The following is a 25,772-nucleotide window of genomic DNA, read 5'->3' on the forward strand; positions in this document are numbered from 1 at the left end:
TTTAAATCCAACTGACGCTCACGCCATAGATCTGCGATACCATCCGAAATGCTGGGCGAAAAATGTGACCAACGTGCTGCGTCGAAAGCACCTAGTGCAGCATTAGTTGCACCTGACGTTGAATTTACTTGGCTAATCGAGGAGTTTCTTCAAGCTGGCAATGTGGCTTGTATGGCTGACCTTGACACTACTTACCTCAACATATGTTCTTCCAATGGCATGAAAGATGAAATTTTCAAAACAAGGAAAAATTTGAAACTGTTCGTTGCAGAAGAAATACCAAACATAGACTTCTGCAATCCAAAGCAAAAGAATAAATCAGGAAGAGTGACTTTGAAACGAATAAAAGATGCAGCAGTTGCAATTCTCGAAGAAGAATCCAAAGAAGAAAACTTGGAAGTCCTGTTTAATGCTGCAAAAGTTTTAAGGAAAGAAATATTTAAAGCTGAAAAGTGGAAGTTCTCTGGCTCTTTAACGCGAACGAATGAGGTAGTGCCTGATGAACTGTTGCTATTTTTCAAGTGGTGTTTGTTAAGAACGGGAACTGTTACTTCCAGTGAAAAGCGTGTTCATGAAATTGATGAACGTGCTGATCGTTTAGCACAGACGTTGATATTCGAGTGTCTTTTCCAACGCCAAGCATCTTACTCCTCACCAGCGATTCGTCATACAAGGGAATTACCACTTCAAGTAGCAGTAGGACTATCGGTACACCAATCTATGCGGAGTGCGCAAGTAATACGTCTTTTGCATGAACTTGGTCTTTCTGTGCACTACTCCCGTGTCATGGATATCGAAAATCAAATTGCAGAGTCAGAGCTGAGAAGATTGGAAGAATTCAATGGTCAATACATCCCACCAGACATTGAACTAGGAAAATTTATCCACTTTGCTATCGACAACATTGACTTTCAGGAAGATACGCCAGACGGGAAAGATGCGTTACATGGTACTGAAGTCGTAGCATATCAGACATCAAAGAACACCATATCGTCCGAACTGCATACTTTGCCAACAAGTGAAGGGAAGAAAGATATTCCTGACAGCCTATATGAAATGGTAACATATAATCTACCGAAGAAAGTACATCCAGCAAGCCCGTATTAGTCACTATCATCCCGTCAGACTTTTACAGACAACTACTAAACTATTCCTACCAGAAAGACCTGCTTGGGGCCATGGCAGCAACATCAGAAAGTTACAAAAATGTAAATAACGATTTAGCGCATGACGGTGAACGTAATCAACTGCCATCACACTTCACATGGTCTGCCCATAATTCTCGAATTTCCTCGGCGAAGCCAAAAACACAAATTTCCGTGCTCCCGCTCATCCCAGCAACACCAACTGACTGTTCAGTTCTTTTAAGTGCTATGAAACACTTCGAACGAATCAGTCAGCATGTTCAAAGCCAGTGTGAGGGGGTTGTAGTATCTGCTGATCTAGATTTCTATAGATCTTTGAAATTCATGCAGATGCTTAGTTCAGAGCAGATGTGGGTTGTTTTGCCAGGTGATTTACACATTGAAATGGCTGAATTACGAGCATTAGGAGTGTACATTGAATCTAGTGGAATTCCAGAAATGTGGGTAGAAAGTGGCCTGTTCAGTGAATCAACAGACAGCGAATACTAGTAGGGAAACCAATTAGAAGATCATTTCGTGCTCATGTCATCACATTTCTGGCTTTGCAGGTTCTTCTGTTGGAGGAGTTCTTTAAATACAATGAAGACATGAAACAACAATGTGAACAATTAGCTGTTGATCTTATGCATGCTTGGAGTACTAAAGATGGTCCTGGTGTAACAAATGTTCATTCTCGTTTGCAAAATATTATGGATGAAAAACAGATTCGTGAAAAATTAAACTTATGTAAACGAAAAAAGTAAGGATAGTCCCACTTTCTGCATGGTAAAGAACTATATGGATATGGTTCGATCACTCTTGGCGTTCACCCAATCAGTCCGTAATGGATCTTGGGAACTGCGATTGGCCTCTTTGTATGATTTTATCAAGTACTTTTTTGCTCTTGATTTGCGTAACTACGCAATGCTTATCACATGGCATGTGTGGGAAATGAGCGTATTGCAGAAAGAGAAGCCACGTGTGTAGGAGGAATTGAAAGCTAGCAAATGGACCCCAAATAAAAGTAACGTTCCTTTCTGCAGCTTAGGTGCTGATGAAGCTCTCGACCAGGAAAACAGAAAGATGAAATTCTTAGGAGGTATTGTCGGTATATCTAGAAATTGCAAGATTTTGAATAAGTTCTTTCTAGCTTCCCCTCTGCTGGCAAGGGTGTCTTCAACTTGCAAGGGATTGCTATTTACTACAGAAGCAGAAAAAACCCATCATCATGAAATAAGTGAAGCAATATCCGGAAGACAGGATCGGTGGCTGAAAAACTTACTCGAAAGTTTTAGAGCTTTCACTAACCCTTTTCAACAAGATAACGCCTTAGTACATTTGGTAACTAAACCTGTGGCACCAGACAAAGTGAAACAGGATGTGTGTCATATGCGTAACATTGGAGAAGCACAGCGTGATAAATTTGTCGAAGAAATAATCGAAACTGGTACTGTCAATCTATGGAATATCATACACCAAACAAAGTTACAACTGTGGAAAACAACGCGGAAGAGTTAGAATTTCAACAAAATCTGGTGTAGTCGAACTGAAGGAAGATGGGCGTCTGTTCAAACGTCTCATCTTTCTCTGCAGGTCAGGCCAAAACAGACATCAGGGAATTTATTGGCACATACGAATTGTCTGTGGTTCCGAGAGCACTTTTTGCACCCGATGGTGCAATGTTTCATATTAGTGACAAAAGCAAGTTAATGCATCATCTGGAAGACCTGGTAACAGATACATCCACAGAGACAACTTGTACTTCATCTTCAGATCCAGATGTGACGTCAGATACTCTAGATTTCTCCGTAGCAATTGTTGATGGTATGGCCGAGCTACAGTCATTAAAGTTAAAACAAGCCAATACTTGTCTTGATTTGGCCATTCAATAGTCAAATGATCTTGTCAAAATATGGTAATTCATCAGAAATACACATCGTGTTTGATACATACAAAGAAGACTCGCTAAAAAGTGCTACTAGGAAACAACGAAGTAGAGGACTTACTCCTGTAGAATACAAAATCACACCCAACGTGTCTATAAAGTCCGTGCCCCTTCCAAACCTTCTTTCCCACGTCCGAAATAAGAAATATTTAACTGCCCTTCTCAGTAAAAATTTGATAGAAGTGGCTTCCAAATGCAATAAAAAAAAATAAAAATAATAATAATAATAATAAATAAATAATAATAATAATAAAATAATAATAATAATAATAATAATAATAATAGTAATAGTTTCCTATGGGACGAATGCAGAATCTACATTTCTTGATGTTGGTGATCTCAAAAGCACTCATGAGGAAGCTGACACAAAGTTAATTTTTCATGCACGTCACTCTTCGCTACGAGGTGCTTCAATTCTGAAGATATGTTCTCCAGATACAGATATCCTGGTTTTAGCGGTCCATAGTTATCCACTCTTAGCAAAGAACTCCAGTTTTGAAGTCATTGGTTCAAGGAAAGGAAATCCCATTGGGTCCTCTTGGGCCATCTCGTGCTTCGGCTCTTTTAGGGATTCATGCCTTGTCAGAATGTGATACAACAGGAGCCTTCTATGGAAAGGCAAAAACTACATTCTGGAGACGGTTTATGGAGGCAGATGAGGACATGTTAAGAGCATTGGCTTCACTCGGTGATGCAAAATCACTGAAAAAATGTATCAAGAAATAGAGATATGTATGCACTGTGTATCTGCACCGAATTAAAAACATATGCATCACCTCATTGAAAGACTTACGCTGGTGGTTTTTCACTCACAATCAGACAGCAGTGGATTGCCTCCTACTAAGGCCGCTCTGCGTCCTACCATACAACAAGCCCACTATAAATGCCTCGAGTGGAAACAAGCCGTTGTAGCTGACCCTATACCCCCGCCTCTTTATTATTATGGATGGAATCAAAGTACTAAAGCACCAATTCCAGTTTTTTTGTAACCTGCCTTGTGCTCCAGAAGAACTGCTAGATTTAATTGTTTCTGCTTGCGTGGCCGTTGTCAATTTGCATGTAAATGTGTAAGTGCAGCACAGGCGTGCACAGAGATGTGCAATTGCTTAGCTGATGAGAATATGTGCGATAATCCTAATAATAGTAAATTGAACGATACACTTTCAGACGATGAAAGTTCTGATAGCGAGTGAAAATACAACAAAAAGGAAAATCAAGATTTTGGGAATGCCAAAAATTAAAACTGAACAACAAGCTTATAAGATTATTATTTGTATTATTATTATTATTAGTAGTAGTAGTAGTAGTACTACTACTACTATTATTTCAGTTTCTATCTTTCATAATTTTTCGTGTTTAGTGCTTGTATTTCCACTGAGCATATTTTTTAATATTGTAGATGTAATCAAGAATATTATTTTTATTTCATCTATTAATGGTTATGTATATAGGTAGATGGATATAGATATAGAGATATAGACATAGACAGATATTGTAGAAGTGTAAATTAAGATTTCAACAATTTATCCAATAATCCAATATCCTGGCGGACAATACAGCAATGAATATATATTGTAAAAAAATGTGTGCGGCTATTAAACGATGACTGGATACTGCCATACACAGTTCTTATGGCAGATTTTGTTCTTTTTGACAATAAAAACCTATTAAATTTCATTGAAATCGGTGCAAAACTTCCTGAAATATGATCCAATCTGTGTGAAAAATAGCCGCTACGGCAGCCATATTGAAACACCTCAGCCCCAGTCGCACATCCCAGATGTCCACCATCACTTTTCCTAATACCTGTACCCTAACCTTTTCAGTGACACTAGCCCCAATACTGTATCACTAATGTGCCCACGGGAATACATAAGAAGACCCACTAGTGCTAATGGGGCTGACTTTGACTTAACCTGCATCGGGACTGCTTGCAACTATCTTAGCGACGCTTGAAAACACTAACAGGTAGTTTTCGATTATTTTTACATGCCAGTATTTCACCTCCCTCCCTCCCCCGGGTGTTGATGGGGACTGAAATCGGACTTAAACGGCATCTGGAATGTCACGATTCATCTCAGCGATACCGAAAATTATGAATTAGACGCTAAAATCTGCCATTTTTATACGTCATTCTCTCCCACTCACCAATAGGTGTACCAGGGAATCTTTACCCTCACATCACTGTTTTCCCTGGTCTAGTTAATATAGCCGGCTAGTCGGCTCAACTCGACTCAACTTGCTTTGTGTGTGATGCTTTATCTCTGTAACTACTAGCCGGATTTATAGAAAATTCGATGTGTAAATAGCCCATCACCTATGACATAATGATTTCTATATCTGATGTCGGCCAAGGATAGGCTATGCTAGACTAGACTAGGCTAGGCTCTATTCAGCATGTCTCGTATGCGATACTTTCTCAGTAACTACTGGTTGTATCTAAGCCAAATTTGATGGCCAAATAGCCCATACTCCAGGAAATAATAATAATAATAAAAATATATTACTATATTTGGTAACCAGGCTCGGCCAAAGACAGGCTCAGCTCGACAAGAGAGGCTGTGTTCCATAGCTTCGCAAGCCGGGAGCCTTTGAGTTCGGTTCACCTCGGCTTACTTTTAAACAAAGATTTAACTTTTGTAGTAAGCACAGATTGTTGATAATCAGAAATAGGAATTGCATGACTAAATTAGAATTTACCTCTTGAATCCTATTATCTCTAGCTTTGAATTTTATATGTTCATTCTAGTGTTGAGTGCAAACAGTTCAGTACCATAGAAAGTAAGATTGTCTTACTAGTCTTACTAGCAGAGTGCCTGTTTTTCGCACGGGAAGAATGAGGCTTATTGAAAACAGTTGAATCATTTTTCTAATTTCAGAACCTTGTCAATGCAAATGAGGACCTGGATTTAAACGGTATTGAGAACGTTACTATTCATTTCAGCATCCCCGAAAACTGTGGATTGCGCACTATCAGTCGTTTTGCATTATTTTTATATTACACTCCTTCCAACTCCCACCCGCTTGGAGTGCTTTACTACTACAATACTTTATCCAGATTGAAAGTCATATATTTACCAAGTTATGTTAAAATTGCTCCAGACGTTTCGGAATTACGCTGGAATATATAATCATACACATACATCCAAATATTATATAGATATATGTGCGAACAACGTCTTCGGCGTTGCCTCTATACATTCCCAATCCAGCTGACATGCTCGTTTATGCCTAAATTTGAGAGTAAATATAATCGCAGTTGTAACCTAATAGCTTGATAAACCCAAACTATAGATTTGAGACTAATTTGTCATTTGAGACATTTTATTTTACATTTGTAACTATACTATATACAAGTTGGACCATTTATCTTGATACGCCCTTGTAACTTTTTAACTAATTGATGCAGAACATTGAAGTTTCGTACCATGCAAATATTGACAGGGAGAAATTTACATACTCTCCAATACAACTAGATTAACAGTGATGCCAGCCTAACATAAAGTTGTATTTTATTCTAATCTCACTACGAAAGGTTATTACACATTTTAAATCAACATGTAAAACAATAGCTTACAATTGCACACTTATGCAGTGTTATACACTAAGGACGCTACAGTATCACAAACTTCGAAAAACAACCAAATTTCGAAGGATTCTACAACTGTAATAACGCAAATGAAACAAACGGGGCGACGCACATCCAAAGTACCTTAGTGTCGAATCCCACGGTTATCATATGACTTATTTCGAACAGGTAGAAAGAAAGTTACAAGGAATTGAAAAATTGTTTTCTTCAAAGGACTTTATTTCGAAAATGTGTTAATAAGTATCACATCGAATTACGTAGATGGTTTTCAATAGACATAAAAATTACAGGTGTTTAAAGCAATTTGATATCTCAAACTATTCCGAAGATATGAAAAAGTGATAAAATATGATATTGCTTTGACTGATGTATTTATAGGGAAGGTTTAAAATAATTTTTGATTTACTTTACTTCCATAATAATGTAATACTTTTTTGGTAGGTGTGATTACAATAAGTTCTCAGAATTACATAATGTTAAGCAGTGTTGCAAACTTTGCCAATATTTACCATATCTCCAGAACAGTTTGAGATATCAAATTGCTGTTAACGGTATTGTGATATTTACATCTATAGAAAACCATGTATGCAATTGAATGAGATACTTACCTAGGCAATTCTCGAAATACACTTGAAAAACTCAAATTTTCAATCACTTGTACCTTTGTTCCTATTCATTTGAAAGTCTTCATGTCGTGACCATAGTATTAGACACTAAAGTATCGGTATATTGGATATGCATTGCCCCGTCCATCTGAACGTGTATCATCATTGATATAAAGGCCATCAAAGTTTGGATGTTTATGATCCTGTAGTGTCCTTAGTTTGCAACACTGAATAACAAATCGTATAAGTTTTAACATGCATATCTGAAATATGCAATAACCTTCCATAATGCTAAATGAAAAAAATATATGTTGAGTTGCCAATAATGTTAATCTGGTAATATCACGCAATGTTAGACAATTTCATCCTTTCGATATGTGTGGTATATCTCGTTTGATTTATCTATGTGTGCGGCAAAGTTGCGAAATAATTTCCTTGTTTACGAGTAACGTCAGCTCCACTGCAGGGTTGCAAAAGGTACTGGTTTCCCTTAAGATTCCTTTCAGGTGCAGTTTTTGAAGAAAATCAAAAGGATGTGCTGAACGGAATCAAATGTAATTGGAAGCAATCGAGTACATACTTTAAGTCGTTGTGCGCTAAATACGTAAAATTATTTAACAGCGGATCAAACACTAAAGTATGCTGCAAACTTAATTTTCCCATACGAAAATAGAACTTAAAGAATATTAAATAGTGTAAAGAACATTAATTTATTACGTCTACAGCAGTGGCGGAGACTGCAATATTGAAGAAGCACACTATTATATACACATAAGCCGATGCACAGACCATGCGTCAAAGGCTGAAACGTTTGCATGAACGACAGATTTTCATGTACTCTTGCGTCATAACGTTAAGTATTTTATTTCAGAAGTAAGCCGAATTACACGGAAGGTATAACAAACAAGTCTCATTCTTTTTAGTTTTGTTTATAGTCCTACAGGTTTGAAATACTAATGAAATTAGTTAACAGATAGAAAGAAGTACTCAACTCACTGCCGTTACAATCCATGAAAAGCTATGGCTAGCCAGATGTAGCACGTTCAGCGTAGTGATGCATGATCAGTGCATCAGCTCTCAAGTATCATTATTTCTGACTTTCTGGACCAGAGTTCGCTACTTCTTATTTCACGTAGTTCCCCAATTGTATCATGATAATGAAAAAATGAAATGAAATCTGTTGTGCTACCCACGATTATGCCTTGAAGACTAAAGGAGTTAATAATCATGAACGAAATGAGGGGAAATGAAGAAACTGCAAGGAAACAGAACAACAACACAAAAAAAACGCGATTGTGGTCGTCCACTACAATGCTCACTTAGTGCGAGCTAGGATCAAACTAGGGACTCCCACGCACCAGAGGGGAGCGCTCAACCACTGAGCCACCAAGGGACCATGCACTACGAAGTCACGTGTCTTATAATTCGGATAAGTAGGTCAATAAAATAAAACTTGAGAAAACTATTTTTTTATGCTCTTACTTGCTCCCGTAGACGATACATTTTGATGCTTATGCTGACAAGAGTTTCTCTCCTGCCAAAAGAATAATAATTCAGTATATAACCAATTTGTTGGAATCTTATGTAGGGTTAAAAGGGAGCTTCTTGGAAGTAAGTTTTAACATGACTGTATAATATTTGTGATAAGTTATAAGGAAAGTCGTATTATCGGGATCACAAATAGAATATACTGCATATTAGTGGAATCAATTATTGATATTACTAAGAGAGGGTAGGCTTAAGCGTATACGCCACTGGTTTAGTGTGGATTTATGCATATACTTTCAATGGTATGGTTGAACAAAATATACTAATTTTAGTATCAATTCTCACTTTTGTCTACCCCACATGAATTGCTTTTATTAAATTCAGTATGAGTATACTTTTTTTTCTTTTGGTACAAAGTTTCAACACTTTATGTAGTCCTAATATTGGAATGCATTATCTTATGTGGTGCTTTTTTTTTTTTCTTGTTTGTTTCCATTTGCCACTCAAATTGCAACAATCACTTCAACAATATTATAACAAACCATGCAGTGACTTTTAGTACTCTTATGTTCTGACCATCCCATAAAGCAAAGCAGAAAAGCACTCACACCACTCCTTCCGTCAAGTCGTTCAACCAATAACAGCTTAATAACCAATAGCAGATCACAACGACTCTACAAAACACACACTCTCCCAGTGTGCGAATTAGACAATTTATATTGGGGGCGATAAAATTAGGCCAATAGCACGTAGTCTGAAGGTGCAATAATTCAAAATGAGACAGTAATGCCTTACACACACACACACACACACACTCACTCACTCACTCACACACACACACACACACACACACACACACACACACTCTCACTCACTCACTCACTCACTCTCTCTCTCTCTCTCTCTCTCTCTCTCTCTCTCTCTCTCTCATACATATAAATATGATATAAAATATGTAATAAATGAGAGATTTAATTCAATAAATCTACCGACAATAACTACATATATATTGTCTGACAAGCACACACCACACCTAACCTTTCTTAAAGTGTTAATATGTTGTACTCACTCTTGTGCCCGTAGCTCTCTAATAGCGTAGGTTTATTTACTTAATATTTCAGCCCGAGCGATAGCCATGATCTCAAGCATACAATGTTAATTTTTCCGCTGATATTGAAATCTTCCACTTTGCGTTATTACACACAGACTTGCAAAAGAAAACCTACTTCAGTATTATGAAAACCACTAAATTATCACTTAAATCGGACTTACATTATTAAAAAAAAAAAAAAAAAAAACCGTATTAGCTTATCATAAGAGAAATGGATTGTTGCTGGTCCCGATTTCTGTCATCAAGGTTAAATTGAAGACCAAATAAGTAAAAACTCTGAATTCAAATTTCGAGCTTGTGCTTCTACTCCCGCTAATGCTGTGCTCTCCGCGCTTTTCAAATTCGATTCCTTGACTGAGCACAGGAAGTCAACACTTACAAGTATTAATACTTTACTGTTAGATTATGGCTGAGTTGATTCACTGTGTGCTACGTTATCAAATGAAGTATAAACATTACATTGAAGTTTTCCAGACAGCATTATTGGCGTGGACAGCAAACTGTACAGCAAAAAGAAAGATGGAGAAATGAAGGATTAACTTTTAAGAGCCGCTCCAGTTGAAGTGCTTATACGGACACACAAATGATACGGAGAGCCAGTCGTATTAGTAAATGCTGAAACAAATCTTCAATTATGCGCTTACCTTCACTAATGTGTGCTCACTATGGACATCCTTAGCGTGTACGTTAATATACAGCCACGAAAGAATACATAATTCAGACTTTGAGTACAGTTTCAAGTCCATTTCCGTAAACTGTAAAAGGCAGTCATCTCCAGGCAATAAAAGTTTACTTATGTTCTATTATGTCCACTTGTTCTATTTATTGGATATTATGCAAACTGCTAGTTAATCATAGCCTTTCATAAATGGTATACTTCGTTACCTGACGAAGAACTCTTTTTCTAAATATGAATCTAAACATTGGACAATTGTGAGTTTCCATTGTAAAAGAAACTACATTTAGTCGGGTCGGGCCAGTGTTGCCATGTTGAGGGATAAATCCCAGGACGTAGGGATTTTTGATGTCTTGAGGGATTGTGAGAAGTTTGTAGTAAAGCGTCTGAAATGTAGGAATTCTCTGGCTATCGTATGCTTGATGCGTGTATTTTACTTCAAAAACTCGAAATCGATTTTTTTTAATATTTGCTTTTGGTTTAGTTTCTCAGCAAATATGAGTTTTCACTATTTCCTTTCCGTGGTCGTTTGTGAGACATGTACACCGCACCCCAGAATCACTTCTTCTCCTCCTCGCTATAAAAGAAGCGGGCGCTGGGTATGTGTAATAAACCAGCATTCCCAAAGACCATTGACCTTGCCTTCGACTCGACCGTTCCCACTCTTCATTGAGGAAAACCTCACCTGTCTTCCCTTCCACAACTTCCGTTAGAATGATTCAAACAGAAATATAAATAAATAGATGTATATGAGGCCAATGCAAAGGAAAAAGGAAATAACGTATGGATTCAGCTGTTTTGGCGGGACAAGTAGGCCTGCCAATTCCCCTCAGAACGACTAATTTTCTTGTTACTCTTAAAAATGTTTTCACTTCCTTCCATGTTTATTATGAATATCGTATCCATGATTAGTTTTGCGTAAGTGGTGTAAACATCTCCTCGGTGCTTATCAATACCTCACATATCATATTATTCATATTGATTTCTGAGTTAGAGGATAAGATATTTCTGTGGTAGAGCGCTCACCTCTCGTTCGAAAGGACCTTGGTTCGATCCCAGGCCATGTGAATTTGTGGCGGATAACACCGTGTTCATGGGTTTACTTGAAGCGTTCCCACATGCTCATCCCAACAACTCTTCATTCATTCATTCGTTCCCTTTAGTCTACAGGGCATAATCATGGGATGTAAAGCTAGAAAATTTTTATTTACGTATTTTCCACCATAAGAACTGAGTTCATGGCTTCGTCAGACTACAAAATATTGATAGTAACAACCATATGCGGAACTAAAGGAGGGCAACCCCTCCCCCCCCCCCAGAAGCCAATCTGGCCTCTCCAGAATTTTTCTACTGGACAAAAATAATGTTATTTATTTACCTTAATGTTCGCATAACAATTTTAGTGACGCTTGCATTTGACATATTTAATAAGTGACTATACTCCTCCGCCCATCAATTTTTCTTTGGAAAAAAATATGGTCTGGTGCCTGGATATAGTAAAATCCCTGGACCAATGTGATAGTAGGCAGGCTATATGCATTTTTTTTTATTATTTGATAGCTTCATTAAGGTAAATTAATTTGTATTGTTTCAAGTAATTCATATTATTCACGTAGTAAGTTTGTTCTTGTTTATATATGTATGATAAACCAGTCTTGTTATTATTTTATTTATAGCATAGTAATATTTGAATAGTTAAGATTTTCAGAGCAAATTATTAAGGTACAGTAAAACAGAAAAGAAAGAAAGAAGCCGAATTCTTGAACTGCTAAACTCAAGCGATTGTTGCCTTCTACATACATGCATATAATACCTATTCATAAGTCACTATTCAATATCGCTTGTTGCTTTACCTTATTATTATTATTATTATTATTATTATTATTATTATTATTATTATTATTATTATTATTATTATTATTATTATTATTATTATTATTAATGAACTGAAGTTTGTGGTTACATTCTTCAAGTATAAACTGTAACCAGGCGTGCACCCAGACATTTTTATGTAAGGTGTCGAAAGTTGGGAGGAGTACAATATTGCAAGACAGATACGACGTTATTCTGCAACCGAGTAAAGTCATATGCAAAGGATTGTCACTTGGTATTTGGATCACCCTATTTATAAATAAAAGTAAATTTTTCGAAAGGAGTGCATAATAAATTGAAGTCATCAGAATGTAGAAGCAATATATATCAAATATGCTGGAGTATTTACTTGTTACTTCCATTTATGAGCAGCAAGAAAAACTCTCCAAATGTCAGCATGGGGCATCCTTCGTAGGAAGGCCAATTGGATTGGACATACCTTGCGAAGAAATTGTCTTCTTCATACCACCATAGAAGGAAATGTGGGAGGAAAGCGAGGAAAAGGAAGAACACAAGTGATTATTAATTTGAAAAAAAAAAGAAAAAAGAAAATATTGGGAGTTGAAAGAGGAAGCTGAAGATTGAAAAACGTGGAAGAAACATTTCCAGGTCTAAATCTAAAAAAACGGGTTCCAGGACCTGCCGAAAGACAGAACATAATAATCTACAGGCATTAGCACGAAGCAGCTCTGAAAAAAAAAATCGAATATTCTTTATTTTTTTCGTAAGAAACTTAATTCTCTCTACGGTCTGTATTTGTGTTTTAACTGGTCAAATGGATATCCACTTTTGCCATTCATAAAATTATCCATATCAGATATTATATATTCTTTCTTTTGTTTGATTGAGATTTAAACTCTTGCGTCATGAGTTTGTATGTGTCTTGGTCCTGGAGGCTAACATGTAGTGTACGATGCTACCAGCGGGAATCGGCTCCAGACTCCAGGATCGAAAGTGATTTTTTTTCACTTAACCTGTGGAGAAGTTAGATGTTGAAGTAAACAAACAATATACAGATTTCATAGCAGCAACTGATACCATACCAGGCTTGATTACCGTGCTACTATTTACTTTTTCAAAGTATTTAATCGATCAAGTTCGGCGTTTCTGAATATACTCCCCATAACAAAATAATACTGTAAACTTGGAAGCCAATGAAGTAAATAGTACTAGCAGTTTTCTGAAGAGTTTTTCCATCTATTTAGTGACCCACTTGGAATATTTTGGGTTTAGCATTTCCGACCTCTTACTGTAGGGGTGAAACAATCGGACACTTGTTCTGAAAGCTTGATAACAATCACGTAGGCACTCTCATACTGGAAGAGGATGCATGAATCTATAAACGGGGGTGGGGTGGAGGTAGGGATGGAAAACTTTCTTCTGTGGACCTTCTGAAATTGTGGGGGCAGTGTGTAGTTGAAAACAGTGAATCTATTGAAGTTCGTTTCAACGGAATAAAGCTCCGTTTCCACTGTTCATCTTACGGTTAGAATAACGGGAGGCAATGTGGGGGCAACGGCGACAGTGACAATTGTTAATCTTAGCTTAGTTTGTTAGATGAGTCAAGTACCATCACATCGTGTCGTGAGTGTGTTGCCGGCTGGTCAGTTGTGAATATATTTTTTCGTGCCGGTCGAAATCGAGCGACGAATGTCCTTCGACACCAAAGAAAATACGTGCAATACGGAATGAACTCAGCAAGGAAGAAAAGTCATGGAGAAGAAAAATGTTTGTTGAGGAATGGCTACAAGATCCAAAATTTAAAGGTTGGTTGTGTAAAATAAGTGATAAATATAAAGCCAAATGTTTGTGTTGCCATAAAGGGTTGGTGGCCGGGAAAAGTGAATTGGAGAGAGACAGTGAAATTCCAACTCATAAGAAGAATGCACTAAAGGTGAAAAATGTTCCTAGTGTTAGTTCATTTTTTTTTTTTTTTTCTAAATCAGCGGAAACAAAAGATGAAGTGAAAATTGCCGAACTTAAAATGGTATTCGATATCATTGAACACGACAGAAGTTTTCATTCTATGGAGCATATTGTTCGTAACACTAGCCTAAAGAGAAGAAAAGTGAGCAGTCTTGTGACGAATGTCATTAAAGCAGTCCAAAAAAAGTACGAGAGCAAATTGCAAGGACTTTTTTTCAATTATGGTGGACGAAAGTAGACATCGGAAACCAGAAAAACTTATGTATCTTTACCAGAAGTGTTAGTAAAGATAGTAGCGGTATTGATACATATTTATTAGATTATGTAAGAGTAAAAGACGCCACAGCGGAATATTTGTTTGCTGTTTTCAAGCATTCACTAAATAAAGCAGGATTATCATTGGGCAATATTGTAGGGTACTGTAGTGACAATGCCAATGTAATGATGGGTGAACACAATTCATGTGTGTCTCGTTTGCTTCAGGAAACAGGTAGTATTGTAGTTGTCGGTTGCATTTGCCATTCATTAAATATTGTAGCTAGTGCAGCTTCAGAAGCTCTTTCAAAAAATCTTGAGTCGTTACTACATTTTAATATATTCGTATTTCTTGCGAAGTCCGAAGCGTCAAATTATATTCGAAGAACTTCAGACATTCATGCGTTATTCTTAATTGAAGATGATAAATCCTTCGAAGACACGATGGCTGGCTCTTAGAAATTGTTTTGAGAATTTTGAACCAGTGGTCTGTGCTGTATAGCCTATTTGCAGAGGCAAAAATAGAAGACAAAAGTCCTATAGCAGAAATAATATTTGCGGATTTAAATAATCCATTTACAAAAGCATATCTTGAGTTTCTAAAATTCGTTTTGCCAATATTCAATACCCTGAACATTTTTTTTTAAATACAACAAAATTCTTAATAGTTGTCTTGCAAACGAAATTGAGCGATTTTTACGATTGTTGGCCAGCAGTTTTAAGCCAGAATCGACAGCTGGTCACCTTATTTTCAAATGCAACCAAAAACATCCTGCTAACCTACTTCCATTAACTGAAGTCAAAGTTGGAGCAGAAATCGAGGAAATGCTTGGAAGAATTTAGGAACTGTAGTGGGCGGGAGATTACAAAATACATTGAGTTGTTTCGACTAAGATGTTTACAATTCTATCAGGTAGCTTTTGAGGAAACAGTTAAGAGAGTGTCCGTTCCATTAGAGAAGGATTTTATTCGTGGTTTGGTCTTTTTGGAGCCTTCAAATGCGTTGGGAGATAATGCATTTGTGTCAAGGTCTAACATTCAATTGTCACAGCTTCTTCAACAGTTTAAGAACAAAGTTGATCCGGACAAAGTTTTAAATGAATAGAATATTCTGCCTCATTATTTTCCTCATGAAGAAAAGTCAGAATATTTGAAATTCACCATTGTTGAATTCTGAAAGAAAAATTTAACGGTGAACGTCCCTTTCAAAATCTTGGAAAACTTGCAAGAATTTGTTTGACATTACCTCATTCCAATGCTTCAGTCGAGCGTATTTTCCCTATGGTTGCGGACATTAAGACCAAGAAGAGAAATAAGTTGAATGCGCGCACTACAGCTGCTCTTGTACGCATCAAATCAGACATGAAGAATATGAATAAATCTTGCTTTGACTACCCTATTACAAAAGAAGTGCTCCAATTATTCAACGAAAACATGTATAAGAAGAATCCGGAAAATACACAGATTGCGAGTCTTCTAGCAGTGGAAGAGGATGAGGACGACATGGAAGACATTCAACATCCCGATTTTTGATAAAATGTAAGTAACCTCTTTGATCTCATAATTTTTAACTAATATATTATATTATAAAAAGGGTCCTTTTTGTAATTACAGACTTAATGAAGTTTCTGAACAAATAATACCGAAAAGGATTCTAGAAAGAAAAAGGCAAGAAAGAGAAAAAATATCGTATAATTCTTCTATCTTAGGGCGATGTTAGGGACCGCGGTGGATCAGTTGTAGAGCGTTTACCTCTGATGTATGAGGTTCCTGGTTCGATCCCAGCTCCCACCAAGTGAATTTTGTGGTGGACAAACACCGCTTGCGTAGGTTTCCTGGGTGTTCTTCCGTTTGCTCTCACCTTCTCCATTCAACCATTTCATCCATTTCTCATCATCACCCTTTCCTTTAGCCAAGCGGCGTAAGCGTGGAACGTAAAACTTAAAGATTTCATTTCATTTCATCCTTTTATCTCGGCGTTATTTATGCTGTTCAAGCCAGTTATATAAAGGAATAGGAAGGAGTATTAACACTCCCAAAAAAGTTCACATTGCAAACTATTAAAATCAATTATGAAATCAAAGTGAAATTGCAATCATTTTAAACTTTTCTCTCACTACATTATAGCCATTAAACAATTAAGCTGCTTATTTTTCTACTTTTGTGGTCAGCTATTCAACTTCTGTGTTTCCTATATTTCAACTAAAAAAGCAGAGGAAGATCTCTTATCAGGAGTCTTGATAAGTAGTGATATTTATTGATATGTTTGTAGTGAAGCTCAAATTAATGCCATGTTCCTCTGTAAGGATAATTTAAAAGTGACGTCGTTTTCATCTGTATTTTAATACGTAGTACATATGTGATTGAATTTATGCTTTATCTACAATAATTTCTAAGATAATTTGTAGCATAAGTCACTTTCCCTTTTGTCAATTATTTATCTGTTCTTATTTGCGTAACACTCTCCACCCTAAATATACTATCCCAAGTCTGCATTTCTTACGTTTAACACAATGCAGTTAAGTAATTAGAAACAACCGTTTGGCCTGCTATAAAGGTACCATCCCACATCTATCTGCTGCTGAGAAAAACAACTTGAGCGGAATTTAAGCCCCCACTCAACGTTCTCGCAAGTCTTCTTCAACGTTCTTCAGGGTCTAAGTCTTCTAGACATGACGTCATTACAAACGTGGGGGTTACATGATGTAATAAGCTAATGATCAACAAATTCAGACTTCGGAAACCTGTTGACCCGGCGATCCGTGGGAGGGCTGGGTCCTATTGAATCTCCGCACTTCAAATAATATGCTTGTTGCCTTAACCAATATTCCTATTGTTTATTAGTTTAGTATAACTTCCAAAATTTTTACTTGCAATGCTATCACACGCTTAGAATTTGATTCTTTAGGTGAAGCGACAAAAGACAAAACTGCATTGTGTATTATACGACATTTTTTATTTGTGCTAAAACACAAAAGTCTGTTATGAAATTGTTGGAAAATTTCACTATTAATATTAATGTATTTTTTCGTCAGAACTGATCGCTGAAGTCATGTCCTATATTTTTCCTTTTAAGCAAATTGTTGAGAAATATGAGAGGTTAGACGGGCGAGTAAAATATGAGCTGGTTATGGGATTGAGTCCTGTTCAGAGCCTGGTTCATGATTTACTCTCTCATTGTTTGCATTATTTTTATCTTACACGGCATGACCGTGGAGTATAATTAAAAAAGATAACATTTAATCCTTCAGTTTTTGCATGCCAATAAATATGTTGTTGCATATGGTAACATACAACCAGCTGCGCACCAAATTTTTCTTGGAGGGGTCCAGTCAAGAGACTGGAAATGGTCCAGACCCACTCGAGCCACATGAATGCAGCCTGCTGCAAACAAAACTCAAAATATCGTTCAAAATGAGTTAGGAACTATTGGTGTGGACGGTCCAGACACGGTGCTTCCCATCCCTCCCCCCCCCCTGGATGATTTGTAATATATGTCCATACTAAGTGTAGGGATATTTTTTCCGATATAAGGAATATTTGACTTTTTTACTAGCGAGAACCTGGCAACTCTGGGTTGGGTCTAGTTCCGTACATGGCATACTTTGAAATGACAAAAATCATTGAAATTTAGCGTTATACTTAGCATAGTTTGAGTGGGGGAAAGCGAGCATCCCCGGTGGGGATACTTCAGTTGATTTCTTTGGGGGGAACAAAATATTATTGAGGGGGAAAATCCCCGCGGTAATTCGCACCCTGCATACTCGTCATATGGTTACGGTTAGCGTACGCGCCTTTGGCGTGGGAGACCCGGGTTAGATTCCCGGCGGGAGCTCATGTGGTTCGGATTCAACGTTAATCAGTAGGTGCACGTCTCATATAGCCTCGCTGCTGAAGGGGACGCTAAACTAAAATCAACTCAACTCGTCATATGGTTAGTACAAAATTTCATCGTTTTTTATGTATTACATTAAAAGTTAAGCTAAAGAGCATCAAAATATATGGCCCACACTACACACACACACACACCCACATACATACATACATACATACATACATACATACATATATATATACACAAGGTGTTAATGAACTATACCGACAAACTGTAAGAGATGATTTCTCACATCAAAATAAGAGAAAAAGTTCATATGGGCCTATGGCGAAAAGTGCATTGTTTCAGAACTAGTGCTGTCCAAAATCGCGAAAAAGCCAAATTTCTAGAGGCCCTATTTGAATTCGAGAGACTGTGGATAGTTGTCCTTATCAGAGTAAAGGAAGTCACGCATACGCAATCCAAAAATACATATTTCATTAATGTTCAATGGGTGTACAGATTATTCCTTGCAGGGTGAAATTCCCAGACATACCATCAACCGAATTTTGAGATATGCTCTGACTTTGATTGGTCCAAAGTAGCAAACGATAAGCCTTGATAGCAATGAACACGGAATCCTTTGGCGCGATGTCGGAAGTGTTAAGGATTATCAGCAGCATGATCTCTCATACTCGGGACAACCCATGGTGCGATGTTCTTCACGCTTATAAGTGAAGAAAACATGAATTATGCCGTGACGAAATACATATCATCACACGTTATTGCGAGCACAAAAACATGGAGCTGCCGGTTCCTAACACTTCCACCTTCCCTCCGAAGCACTGGATGTCCATTGTTGTCAAGGTTTAGCTCCTGCCTATTTTCGACCCTTCTTGAAATTGGAATATATCTGAAAACTCCATTGAAAACATATCTGACAGTGAGAATTACACCCTGTAGGGAATACGCTTTACACCTATTGAGAATTGATGAAATATGCACTTCTAGATTGTGTATGCCTGGCTTCCTTTATGCTGATAACCACCATCCACAGTTTCTGGAATTCGAAATAGGGCCTATTGAAATTTAGCTTTTTCGCGATTTTGGACAGCCCTAACTCTGAAACTGCACTTTTCGCCATACGAACTTTTTCTCTTATTTTGATGTGAGGAGTCACCTCTTACAGTTTGTCGGTATAGTTCATTCACACCTTGTATATATATATTTAGCAGACATATGGTAACTCAGATACTATCAGAATTACAACAAAATGTAAGGGAGGAAACCGTCTCAAATATATTTTCAATCTAATGCAACGTTGCCATTAGTCTGGACCCACAACATAAGTGAATGAAGTTACTGTTTAAAATAAGGGCTGGCCATCGACACGTTAGCGTAAAAGAAAGGAACTTCATTCATTTACGTTGTGGGTCCAGGTAAAAGGCAACGTTGCATTTTCATTTAACAATATTGGGCGCATAAAGAGTGTACAGCCCAAACGGCAAACGGCTCGTCCGATTTAAAACATTCATTCACTTTAGATTAAAAACACTTTGAAACGGTTTCCCCTCTTACATTTTGTTGTAACTCTGATAATAAAAGTTGCCCTCTGTCAGGGGATTCTTGAGACACCCTGTATACATATATATATATATATATATATATATATATATATATATATATATATATATATATATATATATATATATATAATATGCCTTTGGCGTTGCCCCTTGTAAATTCCCAAGCCAGCTGACATGATCGTTCGTCTAAACTTAGGTTCAGATGTCATCAAAACTGGCACCTAACAGCTTACCAACCCCCAAAACTAAAGATTCTACACTAATCTCTGTCATCTTAGACGTGGTATTCATGTATCATTTCATGGTCATAGTATCCGACAATAAGCTGGTTTGGATATGCATCGTCCTGGCCAGGTCAGTTGTTTTAATATTGCTGTAGAGCTTTCCAAAACCTGCAATTTTGTAATACCGTAATATCTTTAGTTGGCGATACTGAATATTAAATATGGTATTGTAAGTTTTCATCTTGCATGTAGATTTGAAATATGTAATAACTTGACGCAGTGCCACTTGATAAAATACAACTTTAGCAGTGCTGCCTACCCAACATAATCTGGTTGTATTGCCAAGTATGTCAAACTACTTCCCCCTATTGATATTTGCTTGGTTCCAAATTGACTCTTTTCTGGCAATTAGTTTAAAAGTTATACGGAGAGATCACTTTAAGTGGTCCACTCTATAATACCTTATAATTTCGGAGATCTGGCGTACGACAAAAAGTCAGTCAGCCGTCCATATATATAAAAATTACTTTTTCACAAAGACAACAACTAACAGAAAAATTATATACGCATCTTTGGTCGTGTGGAAAAAATGTAGTAGGGAAGGATAATAGTATGACATTTTGAAAGGGAAGGATTACTCGCACGAAATTGGAGTCATTTTGTAAACATCTTGCATTTCTTAGCCCTTTCCGCTGGCCTAGCGGGTAGCGTGCGTGTCTTTGGAGTACGGGTCTTTGGTTCGATTCCCGGTGGGGAGAACTTTGGAATTTGAACGGATCGGATTCCACTTTAAACTCTAGATCCACGTCTTACGTGGTCTCTTGAAAATGGGTTCTAAAATTCCAACCAACCTCGTATCTTCGTAAGATAATGTGTGTCATGTTCTTTTGTCTTGTAAACTTCGACAAAATGTACATAAGAGTGAATTAAAGTGCGACTTTTTTCTACAATAGATTTGACTTAATCGAGAAATTAATTTAATAAATAAGTGTCGTTTGGGCACTAGCTCTAACCACGTGAATTTCCCGTCGTAATTGCACGGACTGCTGAGTTTTGTCATTCTTTTTTATCCACCGTGTAATATTTACTTTTATTGGTATTTACTCAATATTATTTGTTAAACTTTAATTACATTTCATATTTCGTTGCAGAAGTATCATTTCAAGCACAAGAAGCCAAATAAACCATTGAGTATGAGGATATATGAATGTCATGTTGGCATTGCCACAGAACAGCCCAAAGTTGGACAATATAAAGAATTTGCCCGAGATACAATTCCACGCATAGTGAAGTTGGGTAGGTCCAATGATATTTAATATTTCTTCTGCATGCAGTGTAGAGTAAGGAGGAATAGTTTGATTCATTCTCAGTATTCATTCTGTCGTTTATGAACTAACCTTCCTTCTGTTTCGAAGTTCTGTTGGTATTAAGGTAATCCCTGGACAGAATACGAGGAATTAATTGGTAGTACACTATTACTTGGAATAAGAAACTATGAATTGCTGTTAGAAACCACTATGTTGAGTTAACCTTGAAACACATCGCGTGTTGAATTATTATTGTATTTTATTAGAAATTTCATAATACTTCGGACTATATGCTGCTTACAGGTGCTCTAATCGCACACATGAGTATTTTTAACTGATTTCACTCGTAATACTTCAACCTGCCAGAACAATCCTTGTCAAATGAGTGGCATGTCTGTATACTTACTGATGTCAAGATCGCATTATTCCGTTGTTTTGTTAAGTGTGAGTGATGCAAATTAAGTATGTCAGTGTCCACTGGAACATACCATTCTTACTGTTGAGATGTATTGAAAGGCACATTTATGTTCAATTGATTAAAGAATTCAGTCATAATTATCTGGGCGTGCATGTTTCTAGCAACCCAATAATTACGAAGATCAGTAAATACTTCCGTGAAACAGACAATGCTAAAGATAAAGGAATAAGGAAAGCTTCCCGTGTTAGCGGTCTTCCCTGACCAGTATTTTTCAGAAGGCGGTATCGTGTGTAACACGGCTTATGCCATAATGACTTTTTTTTTTTTTTAATTTTATTTATTTTAATCTGATTTCTAAAGACGTGTAGTCCCCAAAGGTACCGCACCTATTGCCTGTAGATCTCTTTTTCGTAGAGTATGTAAAATGTGTCTCCTATATTAGGATAAACCATGCTCTTTACAAAGGCTTAAAAAGAGCATTGCAAAAGAAATTGTTTCAATAAGTAGTACTACGTAAGTTATCGTCCAACATGTGAAAAGAGCTTACATCCATGGGTGCTAAAGGTGGACATTTCCTGCACCTCTTAAAGAATAAATAAATTTTTAAAAAATCATTCAATGGACATTCCTACTTTTTTATGTTGTAAAATATTTCAAAAGTAGCTCATTACGAAAACACTTCATTTCACTGGTGTGTTGATTCTAACTAATCGAAATTCGCAATTGAATTTCGGAGTGTTACTCGTTCGCTTAAAGGAATGACCGCTATGGTCATACATTATCGGTTGGTACAGCAAGGTGTACGTTGTTATAGGGGAAAATGTCTGTTATTTGTGGGGAAAAGCTTAGACAAAGTTGTGTTTCATGTTTTCCAAGTGTGTACGATGTTGCTTACAAAACGAAGAATATATATATATATAAAAAAAAAAAAAAAAAGGTAGCAGGACCTAGAGCTTTTTCTCTTTTTTTATTTCATAGCATTAACTAACATTACAAGGTTATACAACAAACTATCTAACATGTATTTACTGAACTTCACACAATATTGAAGTCAATGTATTGAATTTAATAAATCATTCATACCTAATTTGTGTTACTTTCCTTACCGGTACATCACAGTCAATGCGAAGAACATACCTACTCGTCTAAGTTTTGCAGTTCATAAAATCCGTAATAATGCACTACGTATAAGCACATGAAGGGAGCTGTATCGTTTTATGTATTATCTTCATGTAAATGAGCATTTATATTACCAGTCTAAATTGCAATATACTCACCTATTGAAGTACATTTTACTCACCCTCGGGAAAAAATGTACGATATAAAAGCACGATAATTTGATAATGCTACTCTGTGGATCACACAATCAATTCCTTTTTGGAAGTATGGTAAAACTGTAAAGTTTGTAATATAAGAGTAAGAAACAATATTGCAATGAAATGAAAATCATTGTTGTAGCAATATTTTTTAACCAATTACTAATATATACAGGAAATGGTAGAAAAATTATGAAGTACTTTCTTTTTATTTTTTTATTTTGCTTTATTTATGTATTTATTTTTTATTTGTGCAGAAAATGCTTTATTTGTACCCGTATTATAGTATATTGCCAGAAAGATTTACTGCATTTGTAATTATATTTACATGGTGGATCATTTATCTTGATACCCCGATGTAACTCTTAAACTAATGATCATAAAACGCTGACATTTTGCACCGTACAAATATGAATAAATTATAAATAAATTGCAATAACAAATTGAATAAATTATGAAATTGCTCCCAATACCGTATTAGTGAAAACTCATCCCCATTGGCAGAGGGTGGTGGGAGGTGAAAAATGTCAAAAATGACTTGAAGCTTTCGTCGAATTAATAGTTTTCGGGGTCGGAAAAAGGGCTGACCCGTTTAAAATAACTTTTGGAAGATAAATAATATCCACCTCAATCTGTTTTTTAAATCGTATCAATTTGACCAAAACCGTATTCTGTGGACATAAATGTAGGATATCTTCTGTATTTTTATCATTACACTTCCATTGAAATAAGTATTGTAAGGAGGAAGGAGATTCAAATATTTCCCATAAACATATTATCTAAGACGACACTTATATAAAGGTCCTCAGTTATATTTATTTCTAAACTAGGCTACTAAAACCACCGTAACACATTTTATATTGCATTTAATATTTTCTTTTTTATTATGGCACATAATTACTAAAATACACACCTCAAAGATTATGCTTGCAGCTTTTTATAAGATGGTTCCGGAATTATATATATATTGATACTTTGTTGCTATGACAACGAATCTCTATTTTAACACAAAACAGCAAAGTATATCAACAGCAAAGCAATTACAATTTTTTTATATATATCGTTTTTATATATTTCTTCTTCCTTTTCTTAAATAGCTTGTGTATCAATTGAAAGTACATTCTGCCCAAAGATGTTGAAATACGTGTAAAAATACACGTATCGTTGTATATCCCCGTGCGAAGAACGGGCATTTCAAATAATAAATAAATAATGAAAATCGAATAAAGGACGACTATTTGCAACTGTGTATCTCACTTGTCTAATTTATTTTGTATGTAGTACATAGGGCTGGTATTGTATAATTGAATTTCCAAGGAAATTGTTTTTGCAGGTTACAATGCAATCCAAGTTATGGCAATCATGGAACACGCATATTATGCCAGTTTCGGTTATCAAGTTACAAGCTTTTATGCTGCTTCAAGGTTGGTATAAATTTCCTTATTTCAGGATTTAATAATGAATTACTAACAGATCGAAAGAGATTTTGATAAATGAGTGCTGATAAACTATGTTCCTTTCATAATTCGCACCGTTGGTAGCCTATATTAAAACTACAATTTTCATTTGCTTACCTGTGGTCATCTTCGATAGCAGTAAATAAAAATTAACTAAAAAGCAAAAGGAAGATAAATAACATGGAAAAGCAAGTGAAACTAGGAAAATTCTGCTACAAAGCAAATATTTTATATATATATATATATGAAGGTTAAGACACCCCTAGCACTGACCTTATGTTTTTGAGAGGAGTGAGAAGGATGAGAGGTGAAAATAATCGAGAAAAATGTGTATTAATGCCGAATTCATAGTTTTTCGGGTCACTGAGGTGACTAGTGACACGTCCGTTTAAGACCAAAGGATGAAAAGTAAAATGTCCAAAATGAATTAGGTTAGTGCCGAGTCCGTACTGTTCGGAGTCTTTAAGCTGATTGGTAAAAGTTCTGTTGACATTTAAGCCCAAGTGTATTCAAGAAGTACATGCCAGCTGACCCAGGAATTGACAGGAGCAACACTTCGTCGTTGTTGTTTTTTTTTTTTTTTTCACAGGGATTTTTTTTTTCAATTGTACTTTTCTTTAAGTTTTCCCGATCTAGAAGGCTTCCAATTGAAAAAACCGTAGATAAACTAGTTTTCACTGATGGCATCTTCATTTGTCTCGAATCGAGAAAAATGTGTCGAATAAAATTTTTTCCTCGTAGAATTCAAATCTACAATAAAAAATGCGGTCTCCATTTGAATTTTCAGTTGTCCTCCACCTCACTCGCAGGGGATAGGGATAGAGTGGGCTAATTTTATCAGAAGTGAATTTCCTGTTTCAAAATATTAACTTTTTATATCTTTCATTTTCCCGTGCGATACGTACTTTTCCAGATAGTTTGCAGTCTCGAGTTGAAAACCTCTCACTGTATTTCTATTCAGTCAATATCTTTGAAACAATTGATACTACGAAATTATATATATAAAGGACCTTTTTGTGCAAATTTTGTAAGATACAATTTTCCACTTTACTATTTTCA

The 25,772-nt window shown here is 36.3% G+C and overlaps 1 protein-coding gene across 1 annotated transcript in view; it reads left to right on the plus strand.

Moving 5' to 3' along the window:
• The window catches only part of AGBE (1,4-alpha-glucan-branching enzyme), a 99,901-nt gene that overhangs the window by 36,179 nt on the left and 37,950 nt on the right, over positions 1-25,772 (plus strand). The window contains exons 5-6 of the mRNA XM_081762544.1: positions 21,367-21,511; positions 24,590-24,680. Of these exons, the coding sequence (XP_081618670.1) occupies positions 21,367-21,511; positions 24,590-24,680 (236 nt within the window). The remainder of the gene's footprint in view (positions 1-21,366; positions 21,512-24,589; positions 24,681-25,772) is intronic.

The sequence above is a fragment of the Thermobia domestica genome, chromosome 6 (genome assembly GCF_964235325.1).
Source record: "Thermobia domestica chromosome 6, izTheDome1.hap1.1, whole genome shotgun sequence".
NCBI classification, from domain to species: Eukaryota; Metazoa; Arthropoda; class Insecta; order Zygentoma; family Lepismatidae; genus Thermobia; species Thermobia domestica.